The 19,766-nt window shown below is 40.3% G+C and overlaps 1 protein-coding gene and 1 pseudogene across 1 annotated transcript in view; both read left to right on the top strand.

Moving 5' to 3' along the window:
* PPA1 (inorganic pyrophosphatase 1) overlaps positions 1 to 5,867 on the top strand; it is a 34,775-nt gene extending 28,908 nt beyond the window's left edge. The window contains exons 9-11 of the mRNA XM_032423798.1: positions 3,745 to 3,814; positions 4,847 to 4,889; positions 5,512 to 5,867. Coding sequence (XP_032279689.1) covers positions 3,745 to 3,814; positions 4,847 to 4,889; positions 5,512 to 5,543 — 145 coding nt within the window. The 3' untranslated portion in view covers positions 5,544 to 5,867. The remainder of the gene's footprint in view (positions 1 to 3,744; positions 3,815 to 4,846; positions 4,890 to 5,511) is intronic.
* An 8,082-nt stretch (positions 5,868 to 13,949) lies between these two features.
* On the top strand, positions 13,950 to 14,086 carry LOC116644426 (annotated as a pseudogene).
* Positions 14,087 to 19,766: the final 5,680 nt, after the last annotated feature.

The raw sequence follows: 19,766 nt of genomic DNA, 5'->3' as shown, positions 1-19,766 counted from the left end.
AAATTATAATTGCCTTTGAAGACAACCATCTGGAGAGGAGAGGAAGGCTTTCATTTTATGACTTTCTGAATTTTCTAACTATATATATATGTGTGTGTGTGTGTGTGTATTATATTCATTTTTTTAAATGTCAAAAGTTATCTGGGCAGTAAGATTTTTTTCTGAGTATGGGAAAACCCTAATGTATAAAAATAATTCTCAGGCATCTTCTGTTCTGTGAGTCAGGATAATGTCCTATAAAGTGAAAACACTGTCTTTCCACAAACAGAAGAAAAAGTGAGCAGTTATACATTTGTGTGAAAATGCACAATCATAAGACATTGCTTTTAAGTTCTCAATTTTTGTGGTGTCTTATTTCTATAGAAATGACCTTAATGCATGTTAAGTAACAGATAACTGCAGATATTTCCTTTTTCATTTTAGTAGACTATTTCTTATCATACCCATGTTATACTAGTACTATAATAATTAATATATAGGAAATTTTGAACTATGGATAAACAAAAACAAAGCCTATATTTTTAAAAAATCCTCCTTATCAGTTTTTCCATAGATATTCCTATTAACATTTAGAGTGTTTTTTTTTTTTTTTACAGTCCTCGTGTGTATGTGTAATACTTTAAAAAATAATTAGGATTATATTGCATGTATAATTTGTCTTATGATTTTTAATTTTTTAATTTATTTTTTAAAAAGATTTTTATTTATTTATTTGACAGAGAGAGAGAGCACAAGCAGGGGGAATGGCAGGCAGAGGGAGGGGGAGAAGCAGGCTCCCCGCTGAGCAGAGAGCCCGACTCAGGGCTTGATCCCAGGACGCTGGGATCATGACCTGAGCCAAAGGCAGATGCTTAACCTACTGAGCCACCAGGTGCCCCATGTTTTATGATTTTTTAAACATTTAACACTATAAGTATTTCCTCATATCATTAAAAATATTTTTATAATATTATGTAACATTCCATCTCTGTATAATATCCCACCTCCTAGATACACCATTTTTAATCATCCCCATTGCTGGACATTTTGGTTACTTTCAGCTTTTCATTCTTATCAATGGTGAGATGGCATATATTGAACATTTATAGATCATTGTTTAAATCTGTTTGAATCTGAGAGGTAGAACTTCTCTATCAAAGCACATGGACTTTTTAAAAGGTTTGGACACAGTTTATCAGCGTATTTTCCAGAAATGTTTCTCCAAGAACCAAGTGTTGCTCCCACTAGGACAGTTTATCTCAGATGCTTCACCAGCACTGACAGGAACTGATAGGATTTTTTGCTTTTGTCTAATTTGGAAAGATAGGTTTCTCATTTTAATTTGCATTGCTTAGTTATTTCAGTGAGAATTACAGGGCATTCAGTCTTAGATTTCTAAATTTGAACTTGCTTAGGTACTTGAATAAAATTGGCAACAAGAATAACTATACCTTGGCAAAATAAAGAGAATATTTAATATAGGTGAGAAAGCTTTCCACTGAATCAAACTTGAATTTCATCTGATCTACCATCTTCAACTTTCAAAAAATTATTTTTCATTGGGGTATAATTGACATAATATTATGTTAGTTTCAGGTATATAGTGTAATGATTCGATATTTGTATTTATTGCAAAATGATCACCATTAAGTCCAGTTAACATCCATCACCACACAGTTACAACATTTTTTTTCTTGATATGAGAACTTTCAAGATCCACTTTCCTAGCTAGTTTCAAATATGCAATATGGTATTATTAACTATAGTTACCGTGCTTGTACATTACATACACATGACTTAGTTGTAACTGAAAATTGGTACCTTTGACCGCCTTCACCATCCACCCTTCACCTCACCTCAGGTAACCACCAATATGTTCTCTATATCCATGAACTTGGTTTTGTTTTGTTTTGTTTTTTTAGATTCCATATATAAGTGAGATCATATGATACTTCTCTTTTTCTGTGTGACTTACTTCATTTAGCATAATGCCCTCAAGTTCCAGCTATGTTGTCACAAATGGCAAGATTTCATTCTCTTTCATGGCTAATATTCCATTGTGTATATATACTACATTTACTACATTTCTTTATCCATTTATTCATTGGTGGATCTTTAGGTTGTGTCCATGTCTTGTTGTAAATCAGGCTGCAGTGAACATGAGGGTGCATATATGTTTTCTATTTCATGTTTTCGCTTTCTTCAGGTAAATACTTGAAGTGGAATTGCTGGATCATAGGGTAGTTCTTTTTTTAATTTTTTGAGGACCCTTCCTACTGTTTTCTGTAGTGGCTGCTCCAATTTGCATTTCCACCAACAGTGCACAAGGGCTTCATTGTTTTCTACATCCTACTGACATTTGTTATTTCTTACCTTGTTGATAATAGCCATTCTAACAGGTGTGAGGTGACATCTCACCGTGGTTTTGATTTGCATTTCCCTGATGATGAGTGATGTTGATCACCTTTTCATGTACCTGTTGGTCATCTGTATGTCTTCTTTGGAAAATTTCCTATCCAATCCTCTTACCCATTTTTTAATCAGATTGTTTGTTTGCTATTGTTGTATGAGTTCTTTATATATTTTAGATCTTAACCCCTTATCAGATATATGCTTTGCAGATATTTTCTCCCATTTAGTAGGTTGCCTTTTCATTTTGTTGATGATTCCCTTTGCTGTGCTTTTTAGTTTGATATGGTCCCACTTGTTTATTTTTGCTTTTGCCTTTGCCTTTTGGATAAATCCAAAAATTTATCCCCAAGACTGATGTCAAGGAGCTTACTGCCTATGTTTTCTTCTAGGAGTTTTATGGTTTCAGGTCTTATATTCAAGTCTCACCTATTTTGATTTAATATTTGTGTATGATGTAAGATAGTGGTCCAGTTTCATTCTTTTGCGTTTGGCTGTCCAGTTTTTCCAACACCGTTTATTGAAGAGACTGTCCTTTTCTCATTGTATATTCTTGGCTTCTTTATCGTAAATTAATTGACCTTATATGAATGGGTTTTATTTCTGGGCTCTCTATCCTGTTCCTTTGATCTGTATATCTGTTTTTATGCCAATACCATACTGTTCTGATTACTGTGGCGTGAAATCAGGAAGTATGAGGCCTCCAGCTTTGCTTTTATTTCTCAAAATTGTTTTGGCTATTCAGGGTCTTTTGTGGCTTCACACAAATTTTAGGTTTGTCCTGTTTCTGTGAAAAAATGCCACTGAATTTTGATAGGGATTGCGTTGAATCTGTGGATTGCTTTGGGTAGTATGAATATTTTGACCATATTAATTCTTCCAGCCCATGACCATGGACTATCTTTCCATTTATTTGTGTCTTCCTCAATCTCTTTTTATTAGTGTCTTATAGTTTTCAGTGTATACATCTTTCCCACCCAAATTGGGGTGCCTGGCTGGCTGGCTCAGAGCATGTGGCTCTTCATCTCGGGGTCGTGAATTTGAGCATGGGGCTCCATGTTGGACATGGAGATTACTTTAAAAAAAAATTTATTCCTAGGTATTTTCTTTTTGATGTAACTGTAAATGTTATTGTTTTCTTTAATTTTTCTTTCTGATAGTTTATTATTAGTGTATGGAAAATACAACAGATTTTTGTATATATTGATTTTGTATCCTACAACTTGAGTAAACTTGAGATTCAAGTAAACCAAACTTGAATCTCATCTGGCCTACCATCTCTATCTGTTGCTTTTTAACTATGAAGAGACAAGTTTTGTTACTGTGACTCATGACTACTTTTGTTTTATTTAATAGCATGAATACTACAGTGTCTGAGAGCCCCTTCAAGTGTGATCCTGATGCTGCCAAAGCTATTGTGGATGCTGTATGTAAAAGTTTTCCTTGAAAAAGAACATACTTGGTGGCTAAAAAAAAAATGATGCCAATGGGGAGGGAAAGTACTTCTTTCAACAAATATTGGAGTTCCCCTATGCATGTTATTGTGTGAAGTCTTGAAATTACAAACCATGAACACACACAAGTGGACATTTGACTGAAGGGAGAAGCTGAGAAGGGTCCTAGTCAACTCTAAATGGGAAAATAGTACAATTGTAACTATCAAAATGATTCCAGAAGGTAGCGACTAATCCAAATCCCGTGTGCCTATCGTAAGCCCTTCTTCCAAAAGAATTAATGGGAACTTACTTGACTTGGTTATAGCAAGGACTAAGAAAGTGGTCAGGTTTCAGGCACCATGCAGGAGTGGTTCATAACCCCTAGAAAAGACTTTCTTGTGAGGTAGTAAACTATTCATGAAAGAAATAATTTTGCCTTTGTATTATTTTTAATTATTTGATTTGGGTTAACCAAAAGACTGAAATAGATAATCTTATTCTCATTTACTATATTAAATAAGGAAAAGAAAATGAAGTCTGACTTTTTATTGCCTTGTAAGTGAGGTGTAGTCCAAGGAAAAAGAATAATTTAACAATGAAGCCAGTACATTTAGATTTATCTTTATATATGAATCCTGACAAAGTTGAGGTGAATAAGAAAAGTTGGAAGGGAAAAACCACTGGTTAACAATCATAACTTTTCAATGAGAACACTCTGCCTACTTTTTATGTATATGTGTGTGTATATATAAATTCATTATATATGCATCAATCAGTTATTTTAAACAACATTTCTTTTTATTTATCCTCCTGTGTGCAATCAAAAGCTAAGGGCCTGAATTTGTTTTTTGGCAGTAAAATGAACCTTGCCTTGTTCCTATATATTATAAATTATTTTTAGAACCTAAAAATTGGGGAAGTTACCATCTGTTCATATTCTTTTAAGATTTTTGTGTTGGTATACTTTTTTAGATTATTTTTTTTCTGGAATTAGACTAATACATTTTAATATTTTATTTTAGTTACCACCACCATGCGAATCTGCCTGCACAGTACCAACAGATGGTAAGATCTATATTCTAGTAAAATTACACTAAACATTGTGTGTATGTGTGGGAAAATTATAGCTGTATCTACAGATTTATCTTACACAACACATCCACAGAGAAAGAGAAGGAAGGGAAGAAGAAACATTTTTAGAGTTCCATAATGTCTGTGGGAAGAAAGATGGCTGTTAACGCCACCCTTCAGGCCAACCCCCATCACAGCAGTTTCCAAACCATGACCCGCTCTTCTCCTCTGGGTTCCGGGTAGATGCCTCATGGATGGTGGAGCAGGTGGGGCTCTGGATCCCCCCTCTGGCCACCAGCTGCTTCACCCAGAAAACAGCTTTCTCTGCCTTTACATTTAGAATTCTCTGTAAGGTTCTTCTGGTGAGAATCACATGTTTATTGATTAGTATCAAGAGTGAGAAAGCCCAGAAGAAAACACTGTGATAAATTATCTGTTTTTGCTGTAGTGAAACTTCAGGTGTAAGTTTGTTTTAAGGTAATCTATGGTAGGATACATTAAAGCAAGTATGGTATTCTTTGTTATATTTTGGGTATATCTTGATTCTTTTTTTATTATTTTTAATTTTGATTCTTAATAAGAGATTCTAATTTGGTTTTCTTTTCTCTGAATGCAGTGGATAAGTGGTTCCATCACCAGAAAAACTAATGAATATTCTGTGGAATACAAGCTGATGTTGCTGTATCTTATTCATCTGGAGTATTAGATGCAAAAGTAGTAGCTTTTCAAAGCTTTAAATTCATAGAACTAATCTAACTAAAGCAAATTCTGCTGCGACTAGTATATCCAGAATGTTCTGCATCTAAAAGCATTTTTCATATCTCAACTAAGATAACTGTTAGTACATGTTTCAATATCAAAGCAGTTGTTGTAATTTGGAAATCATTTGTGAATAAATGTGCAAGACGAATGCATGTTGGATGTATATGTTTACCATGTGTTAGAAAATAAAATTATTTTGCTGAAACTTCATTTATAATATTTTTACTTTACTCTGAAGCCTGACGTTACCAAGTGGGCATGGGTGCTGTTTGGTGTTTGTTTTCTATCAATGATCTTATAATTCAATTTCATAATTATTAGACTAAAACTGACTTTATTTTTAGGAACCCAAGAATGAAATCCCTTATGTTTAAAGTAGTCTTGATGCTATATTCTTACTAATTCCTAGCTCATGCTCTCTCTCGTTCTATCTCTCTCTCTCAAATAAGTAAAATCTTTAAAAAAAATTTTTTTTTATTTATTTGAGAGAGCAAGAGAGTACAAGTGGGGGGAGGGGCAGAGGGAGAGGGAAAGGCAGACTCCCTGCTGAGCAGGGAGCCCGATGCAGGGCTTGAGATCATGACCTGAGCTGAAGGCATACGCTTAACTGACTGAGCCACCCAGGTGCCCCAAAACACTGAACAGTGCTAACAACACATCCCGTGTTGTCCATGGGTCCGTAGGCTTTGTTTTGTTTTTCCAGTCTATTTTCTCTCTGTTTCAGACTGGGTGAGTTGTGTTGTTCTGTCCTAGAGTTCATGGAGCCTGTCCTCTGTCATCTCCACGTTCACAGTGAACCTACCCAGCAGGTGTTGTTATTATGGAACTGTTAAGTTACTGTATTATTAGTTCTATAGTTTCCATTCGGTTCTTTTCTTTGCCGAGGTTTTCTATTTTTTAATTTATTTCAAGGGAATTTCTAATTGACAGTCTTAACTGCAGTTTTAAGATGGCTGCTTTAAAATCCTTGTCAAGATCATCACTGTTGGCGTCCATTACCTTTTTTCACTCAAGTTGTGATTTTCTTCGTTCACAGTATGATGGGTTAGTTGTGTCCTAGACATTTTGTCTATTATGGTCCTATGTAAATCCTGTATTTTAGCAGGCATCCCCACTGAGGGCTAGTGCATGGGGCTTGGCTTACTTTGTGGACCGTGGTTTCAATGGTGGTTTAATTTTCAGCACTTTGCACTCTTACTCTGGTATGTTTGGTTTTCTCTAGTGCCTTTGGGGCTTCTGTTGGTTCCTGCAGGTGCTGCCTCAAGGTGCTGGTGGGCATCTCTCGGTGGGGGGAGGGTGTGTGGGTCCCCCAACTGGTCCTCCCAGCCCACCCTACTGAGCTAGTGCCCTGGGTGGGAGAGGAGAGTCTTGCTTTAGGCTGCAGGGATAAAGAAAGAGGCTTCCTGGACTAGTCCACCTGCAATAGCTAGGTTTCTCCCTCGGGCTCAGCCCGCCCACCCACCCAGGAAACTCTAGGGGGAAAGAGGGAGTCTGTCTGGAAGGAGAATACCTCCCTGGTGGCTTATTCCTGGCTGGACTCCCAATGATCCCCCTTGTCAGCTGGTGTCATGCCACCAGACAGACTCCCATTCTCTAAGGGGGAGGAATGAGCCTATCTGGGCTGCCTTCCATTGCTAGGTCAAGGGTTGGGAAGGACTCTCCCATGGGTGGTAGGACACACATGCCCCTGCCACTGTTCTGCTCTCTGGTCCTGGTCCCAAACCAGCTTGCCTCCTTGATCACCTTTCAGAGTTTTCCTTTGGTTGTCTCTTGCCATTTCCAGGGTTTGTAGCTGTGCTTAGCCATGAAGAGCAGGCAAAAATGGGTCTATGCCATCTTGTCTGGACCAGAATCAGAAATGTCAGCATTCAGATTTTAGAATATTTCTTACTCCCTTTGTAAGTCTATTTTTAAACGTTGCCTCAGTCACAGTCGTATGTGATTTCTGAAGGTGATTTATTTGTCAGGATGAGAAATAGATTTTGTAATGAAAGATTATACAATGTGCAGGACTTCCTAAGAATTGGTCCAATAGTTAGGATCAGTCATCAAGGTTTTTGCTACGTTTCAATGCAGTAAATGATTGTATTTTTTCCCGTGGACTTGGAAGTCAAATCTGACTCTATCACCATGGTTAAATTACTTAACCTACTTGAGTTTTAGTTTTTCCATCTCTAAGATGGTCATGAAGCCATCCTCACAGGGTGGAAGGAATGTAGGTGAAGGACTTCCCCGGTGCCAGGGTCATAGCAGAGGCTCAATGGAGGCTGACTGTTCATAATTGTAATCTCAACAACAGTGAGTGTGATCAGTGCATTTTTCCAGGTAAGAGAATCTGAAACATTGGCCCAGCTGTGTAAAGGGTCTGATGGAGAACTCCCATTGGAAATCCAATCCATCTTTACCGTCACGGAGCCTAGGCGTGCGTGGGCTATAGCTGTAAAGCAGTTATATCCTATCTGATCCGCATATTTGCTCTGCAAGGGCTTAAATTGTGCTTTTGCACAGAATGTTCTTTACATTGAGAAAGAGCTGCCCCTACTGCTTTCTGGGAGTCTGGGCAGAAGGAAATTTGCTTCTACATGGACAAGAATGCTGTGCAAATCGCTCCATGGTAGGCAAGTATTTATTAAAGAATTTGGCAACTGGAGTCTGTTGCCACATAGTTCATTGTTCCCTCTGTCGGTCTTTGGAATCTTTCGTTATTACAAAACCTTTAAACTAACAGAAAATATTCACCAGAAGTAAGATTAAGCAATGAAAATCACAAGGTTATGTGGCAATCTGAATTTAAAAAGGAGCCTGAGATCAATCTGGCAGTCTCTGTCAAAATTTTAAACTCACACTTACCCTTTGAGTCAGCAATTCTGCTCTGAGAATTCATTCCAGTTGACAAAAGAATAGTCAACCAAGCGCACAGGGTATGGAAGCTTTGTTTAGTGCAGCAAAACCTGGAAAAATATCTAATTGTCCAGTTGAGAAGTGGCTAAATATGTTCTCAGTACCATGTAGCAGTTAAAGAATAAAGTCACTGCATGGGCTGATAGGGAAAAGATACTCAGAATAGCCGAGTGATAGTTGTACTCTGTAGCAGCCAACTGTGGCTGGCGGGCCAAATCCCGCCTGCTGCCCATCTGGCAACCAAAGCGGCCCTGGAACACAGCCACGCCCATTCATTTGCGAATTGTTGTGGCTGCCTTCAAGCTACAATGGACAGTTTGGTAGTTGGGACAGAGACCATATGGCCAGCAAAGCCGAAAATATTTACTGTTCAACATGTTACTGAAAACATTTGCCAATCCCTGCTCTATCCTGTGATCCTATTTGTGTTTTTCACAAAGTGAGCATGGGGGAAAAGAGATGTATTAGTGGATATGCTTGTAAGGGCATAGACAATTTCTGGAAACAAACGAAACCAACCACAGTTAACAAGGATTATCTCAGGGGGTGGGAACGTAGAGATAAGCGTGGAAGAAGCAGGGTCCGCAAGGCAGCCTCTCTCCCTGTGGTCCTTGAGCCACCAGCACTGAATCACCTGAGATAATTATAAAAAATAAGTAAATACATACAATATATGTAATATACATATTATATATGATAGATAACATATATAGATAACATGATAGATACAGACATTTTATTTATATTTATTTTATTATATATATACACATATATACATATATCCTACTGAATTAGAACTGGGAGGGGCTAGGCCCTGAAATCTAATTTTGAACCAGTTCCCCTCAGGTAATTCTAATATACCTCGATGTTTGAAACCATTGCTCTAGTCATAAATCTCCCAAATTAGCGAAAGAGTTCCCAGCAAGTTGTAATATAATCAGCGTGCGATAATCAGCAAACAATTACCACAGCAACAGTAGCAACAAAAATTGCTCCCATTTTGGGGGCACCTGGCTGGCTCAATCAATAGAGCATGTGTCTTGATCTCAGGGTTGTGAGTTTGAGCCCCACATTGGGTGCAGAGATTACTTAAAAAAAATTTTTTTTAAATAGCTCCCATTTGTGAGTACTTAGGAAATAAGTTATCAGGCCCTGTTCTATATGCTTTATGTACTTCATCACATTTAATTCACTCGCAACATGGAACTAGGGAGGCCACGTGACCTGCCTGAGGCCTCAAAGCGCCTTGGGCCCAGCCCTTTGCGAAGGGCTGGGAATGTGACACCATCCCAGCCCCATGGCTCTCCCCAGTGCCAAGCTGGTCTCCTCTTTCACCTGGCAAGCCACATAATACTGGTTGCACTTTGTCAGGGGGTCTCAAGAGACTCACGGGCTGGGTCACCTTCCATGCACAACTTCCATTCTTGGGAAATAAGGGGCTTGACCTGAGTGCCCCGGAAGGCCTCTTCCAGCTGACACCCGCACCTCCACCTTAGAGCAGTAGTGTGGATGTTCCAGCGGGGCGTGCGGCTCCTCACTGCTGCCCCCGTGCACCTGGGGCCATCCTGCCCTGGCCTGCCCCCCTGCTCCCTCCCTGCGGAGGCGGATGGCATTGCTGTCCCGCATTCCTGCTTCAAGTCTACCTCCCTAGCATCCCTGTCTCTCCTCCTAGCTTGTTAAAATACATGGCGAGCACGGAGCTGGGATCCCTAAACAGCCTGCCAGCTCCTCATAGGCAGAGGCCACGTTTATGCCTTGTCACCCAGCACAGCACTGAGTCCATAGTGGGAGTTCAGTAACACCCTGATGCTTCTCGGAATGCCTTTGCAAACAGAAACATAACGGCGTCGTTGTACAACTCCAGTTGATAGCCAGCAGCTGGTGCCTGCCCGCTTCCACAGAGGGTCTGAGAGGGCACCATCGTGGAGTGATGCATGGCCTTCCACACGGAGGCTCCGGCAGCCCCCGGGGACGCAGCCTGTGCCCAGGGGCCCTAAAGCCACAGCGCAGACTCTGCACAGGGACATGCGGCTTCAATTGTACTGGAGGGTGAATAATCACAAGGTTACTCATAGGTTCAAAGACACAGACATGCTGTGGTTTTTGAATGTGGGCTTTCCAGGCATTTTGAAGAGAAACATGCTACTGCAGGGCAATTTGCTATCTGTGGCTTCCGTCCTAGGGCTTTGGCACCAGATCCCTGGAGCCAAAGTTGATTCTCCTCTGGTCTTGGAGTAAATTTAGAGGCAGTTCGTGGAGCACTGTAGGAAAGAGCTCCGTGCCGCCAGTCCTGAGTCCTGAGTTCTGGCTCTGGCCCTGCGTGACATCAGGCAGATCTTTTTACTTCTCAGTGTCCGCATTTTGTGTAATAAAGTAGTCCACTCCTACCTCGAGCATCTATTTTAACATGGCAGATATCCTGTCTTTATGACTCTGCTATAGTCCTGTGGAGCAGGGAAGAGGTGGGGACAAAGTTTCTCTCTGTGACTGGCACTGGGCTGAGAGCTGGGGTGACAGAAAACCACAATTTCACACTCTTTGCCGTCAAGAAGTTCCCTGGTACGGTGGTACACTAAAAAAATGATTGTAGACATGGAGAAATTGGACCTCCTCATACACTGCTGGTGGGAATGCAAAATGGCGCAGCCACCTTGGAAAACAGGCAGTTTCTCAAGAAGTTCAACATAGTGTTACCAGATCACCTAGCGATTCCACCCCTAGGCATATACCAAGAGAGATGTGTCCATACAAAATTTGTACATATGTTCATAGCAGCATTATTCATAATAGCCAAAAAGTGTAAATACCCCAAACGTCCATCAACTGATGAGTGGGTAAGTAAAATGTGGTATAACCACGAAGTAGGTATTATTCAACCATGAAAAGGAATGAACTACGAGCACATGCTACAACTTGGATGAACCTAGAAAACATGGTGCTGAGTGAGAGAAGCCAGACACAAAGGCCATATTTTGTATGAGTCCATTACATGAAAGTCTAGAATAGAAAAATCCATCGGGACAGAAAGTACACTAGTGCTTGCCAGAGGCTGGAGTGAGGGGGAGTGGGGCTAATGGGTATGGGGTTTCTTCGGGGGATGGTGAAAACATTCTAAAATTGGGGTGATGACTGCCCAACTCTATGCACATACTGAACATCACTGAATTGTACACTGCAAATGGGTGAATTTTATTATACGTGAATTACATCTCAATAAAGCCATCATGAAAAAAACAAAAATCAGTGTAAACCAACCTCAGAGGTGCTTTAATGGTAGAAAAGAAGTCGAGGGACAATATGAGAAGGGGCCACCTGGAAAAGGCTGACTAGGGGGAGTTTGCTTGACCTGGGTCTTGAGCAACAAGGCACAGAAGAGATGGAAAGGTGTTCCAGACAGACGGAACAGCCTGTGCAAAGGAAGGGATCCTAAGGCTGAAGAGGATGTTGATGATAATATTCAACTTTTAATCAATGTTTGGATTGTGCCAGCAAACTAAAATTATATAATCTTATTCAATCTTCATAAAAGTCATTAGTTCATCCACTCTGTCAGTTATTGAACAAACTTCATCAGACACATCCTATATGCCAGGATCTGTACTAGCCACCAGAGACACCATAATGAGGTAGACACTATCATTATCCATTTTAGGCATATTAAGATTACATAAGTTATCCGAAGTTACAGAATGAGTTAAGTGGAGGAACTGGGATTCAAACCCAGGCAGTCTGATTCCAGAGCCCATTTTCAAAAAACGTTCTTTTATACATCCCTATAAATAGTAATCATTTAGCATAAATACATAAATACCATCACGTATTTCTCCCTTCCTCTCCCTCTTATTCTCTCTCTCTCTTTCAATCTTTTTCTTTTCCCAGTTTGGTTGAGAGAACATGGACAGATAACACTGTTAAGTTTCAGGTGTACAGTATGTTGATGAGATACACTTATGCACTATAAAACGATTACCATCGCTGCGTCAGCTCCCACCTCCATCACGTCACCTCACATGATCACCATTTCTTTTTTGTGGTGAGAACATTTAAGATCTACTCTCTTAGCAACTTTCAAGTATAAAATACAGTGTTATTAACTATAATCACCATGCTCTACCTTAGATCCCCAGAACGTATTTATCTTATAACTGGAAGTTTGTACCCTTTGACCAGTATCTCCCTATTTCCCCACCCCTCTGCCCCTGGTAACCACCACTCTACTCTGTTTCTAGGAGTTTGGCTCTTTTGGATTCTATATATGAGTGATATCATACAGTATTTATCTTTTTCTGGTTTATTTCACTCAGCATAATGTCTCCAATTCATCCATGTTGTCACAAGTAGCAGGATTTCCTTCTTTCTCATGGCTGAACGAATATTTCATTGTGTATACATATCACATCTTCTTTATCCATTCAACAATTGATGGGCACTTAGGTGGTTTCCATATCTTGGCTATTGTGAATAATGCTGCAGTGAACATGGGATTGCAGATATCTCTTTAAGATTGTGTTTTTATCTTCTTTGGATACACCAGAAATGGAATAGCTGGATCATATGATAGTTCTATTTTTTATTTTTTGAGGAATCTCCATATTGTTTTCATTCCCACCAACAGTGTACAAGGGTGCCCTTTTCTCCACATCCTCGCTAACACTTATCTCTTGTCTTTTTGATAATATCCATCTAAAAATGGATAAAATCCATTCTACTAATCTCATTATGGTTTTACATTTCCCTGACGACTAGTGATGTTGTACCTGTTGGCCATCTGTATGTCTTCTTTGGAATCATGTCTGTTCAGATCCACTGCCCATTTTTTAATCAGATTGGTTTTTTGCTATTGAGTTGTATGAGTTCTTTATATATTTTAATCCCTTATTGGATATATGATTGGTAAATATTTCTCCCATTCCATAGGTTGCCTTTTAATTTTATTTTTGTGTACTCCCTGCCCCAGCCCTAGAATCAGCCATTTCTCCAAGGAGCCTTGGTTCCTTTTATTGGAGAATGGTATTAGAAGCCAAGATCTGGGTGCTAGGTGTGCTCACTGCTACTGAGTTGCTGTTGCTTCTAGGTCCTCTCAGCTGACAGAGCAAGGAAATATATGTGTGTATACCAACCTGTGTATATACATATATCTATAAATATTTCCATGTACAGCCATCTGTGTCTATATTAAGCTAAACATGAGTTCATCCTGATGCCTCCAACTCTAAACCTGCTCTTCCAAAGCCAGAACCTACACCTGGAAAGGCTCCTTCAAAGAAGGGAAAGAAGGGACCCAAAGAGAAAAAAGGGAAAGCCAATCCTGGCGAGGCTGGGAATAACCCTGCAGAAAATGGAGATGCCCAAACGGACCAGGCACAGAAAGCTGAAGATGCGGGAGGTTCCGTGCTCACTTCAGCAGCACATACACTAAAATTGGAACGGAAGACAGAGAAGATTAGCATGGCCCCTGCATAAGGATGACAAGCAAATTCATGAAAACGCTGGAGGTGCCAAATGAAACGTGCATTAAAAAAATTTTTTTTAGAGGCACCTGGCCGTCTCAGTCAGAGGAGCATGCGACTCTTGATCTCGGGTTCTGAGTCTGAGCCCCACATTAGGTGTAGACATTAGTTAAATAAAACTTAAAAAAAAAATCTTTTTAAATGTGGTAAAATACACGTATTTTACCACTTAAAAACTTGTCATCTTAACCATTTTTTAAGCGTACAGTTCAATAATGTTAAGTACATTCACAATGTTAAGGAAAAGATCTCCAGAATTTTTTTTTATCTTGCAAAACTTAAACTTTGTAATCATTAAACAACTCCCCATTCCCCCTCCCCCAAGCCCCTGGCAACTACCATTCTATTTTCTGTCTCTATGAATATGACTACTCCAGGTACCTCATATATAAATGGAATCATACAGTATTTACCTTTTTGTGACTAGCTTATTTCAGTTAGCATGTCCTCAAGGTTCATTCATGTTGTAGCATGTGTCTGATTTCCTTCCCTTTTAAGGCTGAACAATATCCACTGTTTGTACATACCACATTTTGTTTATTCATTTATCTGTTGATGGACACCTGGGTTACTTACTTTCACCTTTTGACTACTGTTCATAATGCTCCTGTGAACATGGGTTACAAATATCTCTTTTGAGACGTGCTTTCAATTCTTTGGGATATATACCAAAGAAATGGAATTACTAGATCAGATAGTAATTCTATTTTTTTTTTTTTATTAAAGATTTTATTTATTTATTTGAGAGAGAGAATGAGAGAGAGCACATGAGAGGGGGGAGGGTCAGAGGGAGAAGCAGACTCCCTGCTCAGCAGGGAGCCTGATGTGGGACTCGATCCCTGGACTCCAGGATCATGACCTGAGCCGAAGGCAGTCGCTTAACCAACTGAGCCACCCAGGTGCCCGTAATTCTATTTTTTTTAAAGATTTTATTTATTTATTTATTTATGAGAGAGAGCGAGCGAGCACAAGCAGGGGGGGCGGCAAGCAGAGGGAGAAGCAGGCTCCCCGTGGAGCAAGGAGCCCGATGTGGGACTCGATCCCAGGACCCTGAGATCATGACCTGAGCCGAAGGCAGACGCTAAACTGACGGAGCCACCCAGGCATCCTGGTAATTCTATTTCCAACTTTGTGAGCTACCCCCATGCTGTTTTCTACAGTGGCCGCACCATCTTGCATTCCCACCAGCAGTGCCCAAGGGTTCCGATATCTCCACCTCCTTGCCAACACTTATTTTCTGTTTGTTTTGTTTTTTTAATTTTTTTTTTCCAAAGATTTCATTTATTTGACAGAGAGATAGAGAGAGAGCACAAGTAGGCAGAGAGGCAGGCAGAGGGAGAGAGAGAAGCAGACTCTCCATCTAGCAGGGAGCCTGACGCGGGGCTCGATCCCAGGACCCTGGGATCATGACCTGAGCCGAAGGCAGACACTTAACGACTGAGCCACCCAGGCGCCCCTCTGTTTTGTTTTTCAGTCTAGCCATCCTAATGGGTGAGATGGTATCTTATGTCAGTTTGATTTGCATTTATCTGATGATTAACGATGTTGGGCATCTTTTCATGTTTCTTGGGCATTTACAGATCTGTTCAAGCCCTTTGCCCATTTTTGTTTGCTTTTTGAGAGTGCTATATTTGATTGGAATGAAATGATATTATGTAAAATCACTGGTACAAAGATAAGGCATTATTCTTAATACAAACAGGACAAAAAAGGCTTGAAAATCTCCATCACAGTGTATATGCCTTGATCTAGTTTTTTGGGGAGTTGAAGGTAATTTCACTGAAGAACCAGGGAGCTCTGATTTGCCTTTTTTTCCCTGAGTCATCTTGGAAAGAGTAAGGGAAGGGGCATTTTTGCTTATCAGGTTCCTCAACTCTTACAAGGATATGACAAAGGATGAAGAAAGTAATATACCATTCAGAAGGACATGGAGTTTATTTGGAATAAAAATACAATAGAAAAAAATAGTTCTCTTTTAGTGATTTTTCTGACTCCAAAACCCATTCAGTTTTGGAAGGATTCCCTGGCCAGGGGGAAATCTAAGGTAAAACTTATGTTTGTATAACTATAATGACCAAGTCAATTAGAACCTAGATATACAGAAATTTATAAAAACATATTTCAGGAAAGGACTTCAAGTTAAATGCCCTTTCCCACTCCTTTGTAAACTGGGGAACATACAGTTACTTTAAGAAGTAAATGTTTTTCTAATTGCCTCTAGATGATGTCAAAGGGGAAACATTTGGAAATTTTAACACTTCATCTCCTCAAATTTTAAAATAGATTGCTTTTTGGGGTGCCTGTTTGGCTTAGTCAGTGAAGTGTCTGACTCTTGATTTCAGCTCAGGTCATGATCTCAGGGTCTGAGATTGAGCCCTGCATCCAGGCTCTGCGCTGAGCCCACTTAATATTCTCTCTCTCCCTCTGCCCCTCCTCTTTCCCTCTCTAAAAAAATAAATAAATAAAATAAAATAAAATAAAACAGACTGCTTTTCAGGATGATTTTTCTAATCAACATTATATGCAATCCTCCAGATGACAAAGGTCAAATGTTTATTTTCTCAAGATTTGAACCAACGTTTAAATATTGACACAGACGGTATTCCAGTTTTTACCACTGAGCAGAAAAGAATATTAATTTTCATCATCTATGCCTTTTTGGATCCCCGGTCTCTCCTCTCCTTCACAGCCACATTTCTAATGGCATTGTCCAGGGTCATTGCCCCATTTCTTCCTCTCCTTGTCTCTCGTTAGGTCATTCCAGTCCAGCACCCATTCCCCAAAACTGCATTTATCAGGCTCACCCATTACCTCCATGTTGACAATTCCAATAGATGCTGGGATGGTTTATTTTACGTATCAACTTGACTGGACTAAGGGATGCCCAGGTAGGTGGTAAAATATTTCTGGGTGTGTTTGTGAGAGTGTTTCTGGAAGAGATTAGCATTAGCATTGGAATAAAAATACAATAGAAAAAAATAGTTCTCTTTCAGTGACTGAGTAAAGAGATCTGTCCTCACCAATGTGGGTGGGCATCACCCAATCCCTTGAGGATTCAAATGGGCCAAAAATGCAAAGGAAGGGCAAATTCTCTTTCTCTCTTCTTGAGCTGGGTCATCCACCTTTCCTACCCTCAGACATCAGAGCTCCTGGTTCTAGGGCCTTCAGACACCAGGGCATACACCAGCAGCCCCCTAATTCTCACTCCAAGGCCTTCAGGCTTGGACTGAATCATACCACCAACTTTCCTGGTTCTCCAGCTTGCAGATGGCAGATCTGGGATATCTTGGCTTCCATAACCATGTCAGCCAAGTCCTCTAATAAATCTCCTCATATATATGTATTTATGTGTGTATACACACACACACACACACACACACATATCCATATATATATGTATATGTATGTGTGTATATATATATATACTACTGGTTCTGTTTCTCTGGAGAGCCATGACTGACACATGTCTTTCAATCTCTATTTTAGCTTCTGAGTCCTGTCTACCTAATAGTATTGAGCATGTGTAGGGGAGTAAGAACAGAGTGGGGAGAATTACATAAAATTCCTCTGTTTCTATTATTGGTTTATTATCCTAAAAGACCCATTTATATTTCTTTCCTGTGAATTGTCTGCTCCTTTTCTTTGCCTATATTTCTAAAAATTTTTTTGAGATTTATTTATTTTGGAGAGAGAGTGTGTGTGTCAGCAGGGGGAGGGGCAGATGGAGAGGGAGAGAGGGAGAATTCCAAGCAGACTCGAACCAAGTACAGAGCCCGATACAGGGCTTGATCCCACGACCCCAGATTATGACCTGAGCCCAAACCAAGAGTCAAACGCTCAACCGACAGAGCCGCCAAGGTGCCCGTCCTTGCCTATCTTTCTAACAAGTTAGTATTTTTCATACTAACCTTTCACTTGTGATGTGATTATGCATATTTTTTCCCAACTTGCTGTCTTTTGGGTTTATGGTGTCATCACTGTTATGTCAGCACTATATGTCATATAAAACTTTCCTATTTTTCTGTAGTTGAATGTGTCAATCTTTTCTTTTTTTAGTTAGGAATTACAGGTTTACTTTCTTATTTTGATGAAGACATAACAGACAAAAAACAAACAAACAAAAAAACCAAAACAACCAGACACATCAATATAGAAAACCCCGAAAAGAAAACACGTGGTTACGTTTGAAAGCAAGGCTGGGCTCAAACAGCCTTCCGGTCAAATACAACTAAATGTTTTGCTTAAGTGTTTAGGCAATATTTTTGTTTGTTTGTTTGTTTTTAAGTAGGCTCCATGCCCAGCATGGAGCCCAACGTGAGGCTTGAACTCATGACCCTGAGATTAAGACCTGAGCTGAGATCAAGAGTTGGATGCTTAACTGACTGAGCCACCCAGGCGCCCCTAGGTTTTCGTTTTGTTTTGTTTTTCACTACCTATTGTCCCAACCCTTTTAGTATTTATTTTTAAACATATAATTGAAACATTTATTGAAAACATACTCTGGAAAAATTGCTTACATGTACAACATCCTTCTTTCACTCATTTTAGAGTTGGGTACCCTGTGGCCTGAGGCATCTGTCAACTTGCTCAAGGCTGCCCACTTGGTAAGGAGAGTTTGCAGCTCTCCTGATAATTTTCCTATGTGCTCCGTCCTTCTTCCTGAGCCCCCCAAGCCATCCTTGTGGTTTGGGACCCCCCACCCCGACCTCTTGCAGCTAGCCTTCTATCAGGGCCAGAATTCCAATGCAACAGCTTGTGCTAGGGCAGCCCCATGCCTCCAGGGTACACACACTGGGGGGTCCAAGCCCTATGGACACAGTTCTCCTGGTTTACCCAGAGCTGGGGAGGAGCCTCAGAGCATGGCTTTCTGTATCTGGACAAGATTCAAACTCAATGCAGAAGACTCACAGGATTAAAAGAGGGGGGAAAGTAGTGAGCTTGTCCATCCAGCTCCCTCTGAGTATTACTGCAGTTGCCAGATGCCACTTAAATCTTATTTCTGCACATATTTGGGTCTATTTCTGTATTTTGTTCTAATTGGTTTGTTTGGCTTTTCATGCACTAGTACCAAAGTGCTTTCTTTAAAGACTTTATTTAGGGGCGCCTGGGTGGCTCAGCTGTTAAGCATCTGCCTTCGGCTCAGGTCATGATCCCAGGGTCCTGGGATCGAGCCCCGCATCGAGCCCCGCATCGAGCCCCACATCGAGCCCCGCATCGGGTTCCCTGCTCGGCGGGAAGCCTGCTTCTCCCCCTGCTTGTGTTCCCTCTCTCCCTGTGTCTCTCTCTGTCAAATAAATAAATAAAATCTTAAAAAAAAAGATTTTATTTATTTATGAGAGAGAGTGAACGAGCAGGGGGGAGGGGCAGAGGGACAAGCAGACTCCCCGCTGAGCAGGGAGCCCCGATGTGGGGCTCCACCCTAGGACGCTGGGATCATGACCTGAGCCGAAGGCAGACGCCCAACGACTGAGCGACCCAGGCGCCCCAAAACAGGGTAGTTTAAAACACACACACAAAACCTATTAATCCTATTAGTTTTTTTATGGGAATTATGTTAAATTTATAATTGTACTTAAGGAGAACTGAAATGTTTATGATATTGGGTCTTACTATCCAAAAACATCATTCATCTTATCACTTGACTTAGTTTTCCTATCTGTAAACTAGGAGTAATAATACCAATCTCGTAGGGCTGTCT

Source organism: Phoca vitulina, unplaced genomic scaffold (genome assembly GCF_004348235.1).
Source record: "Phoca vitulina isolate PV1807 unplaced genomic scaffold, GSC_HSeal_1.0 scaffold29, whole genome shotgun sequence".
In the NCBI taxonomy this organism is placed as follows: Eukaryota; Metazoa; Chordata; class Mammalia; order Carnivora; family Phocidae; genus Phoca; species Phoca vitulina.
Note: the sequence above shows the minus strand (reverse complement) of the source record. Positions and strands in the feature narration are given on the sequence as shown.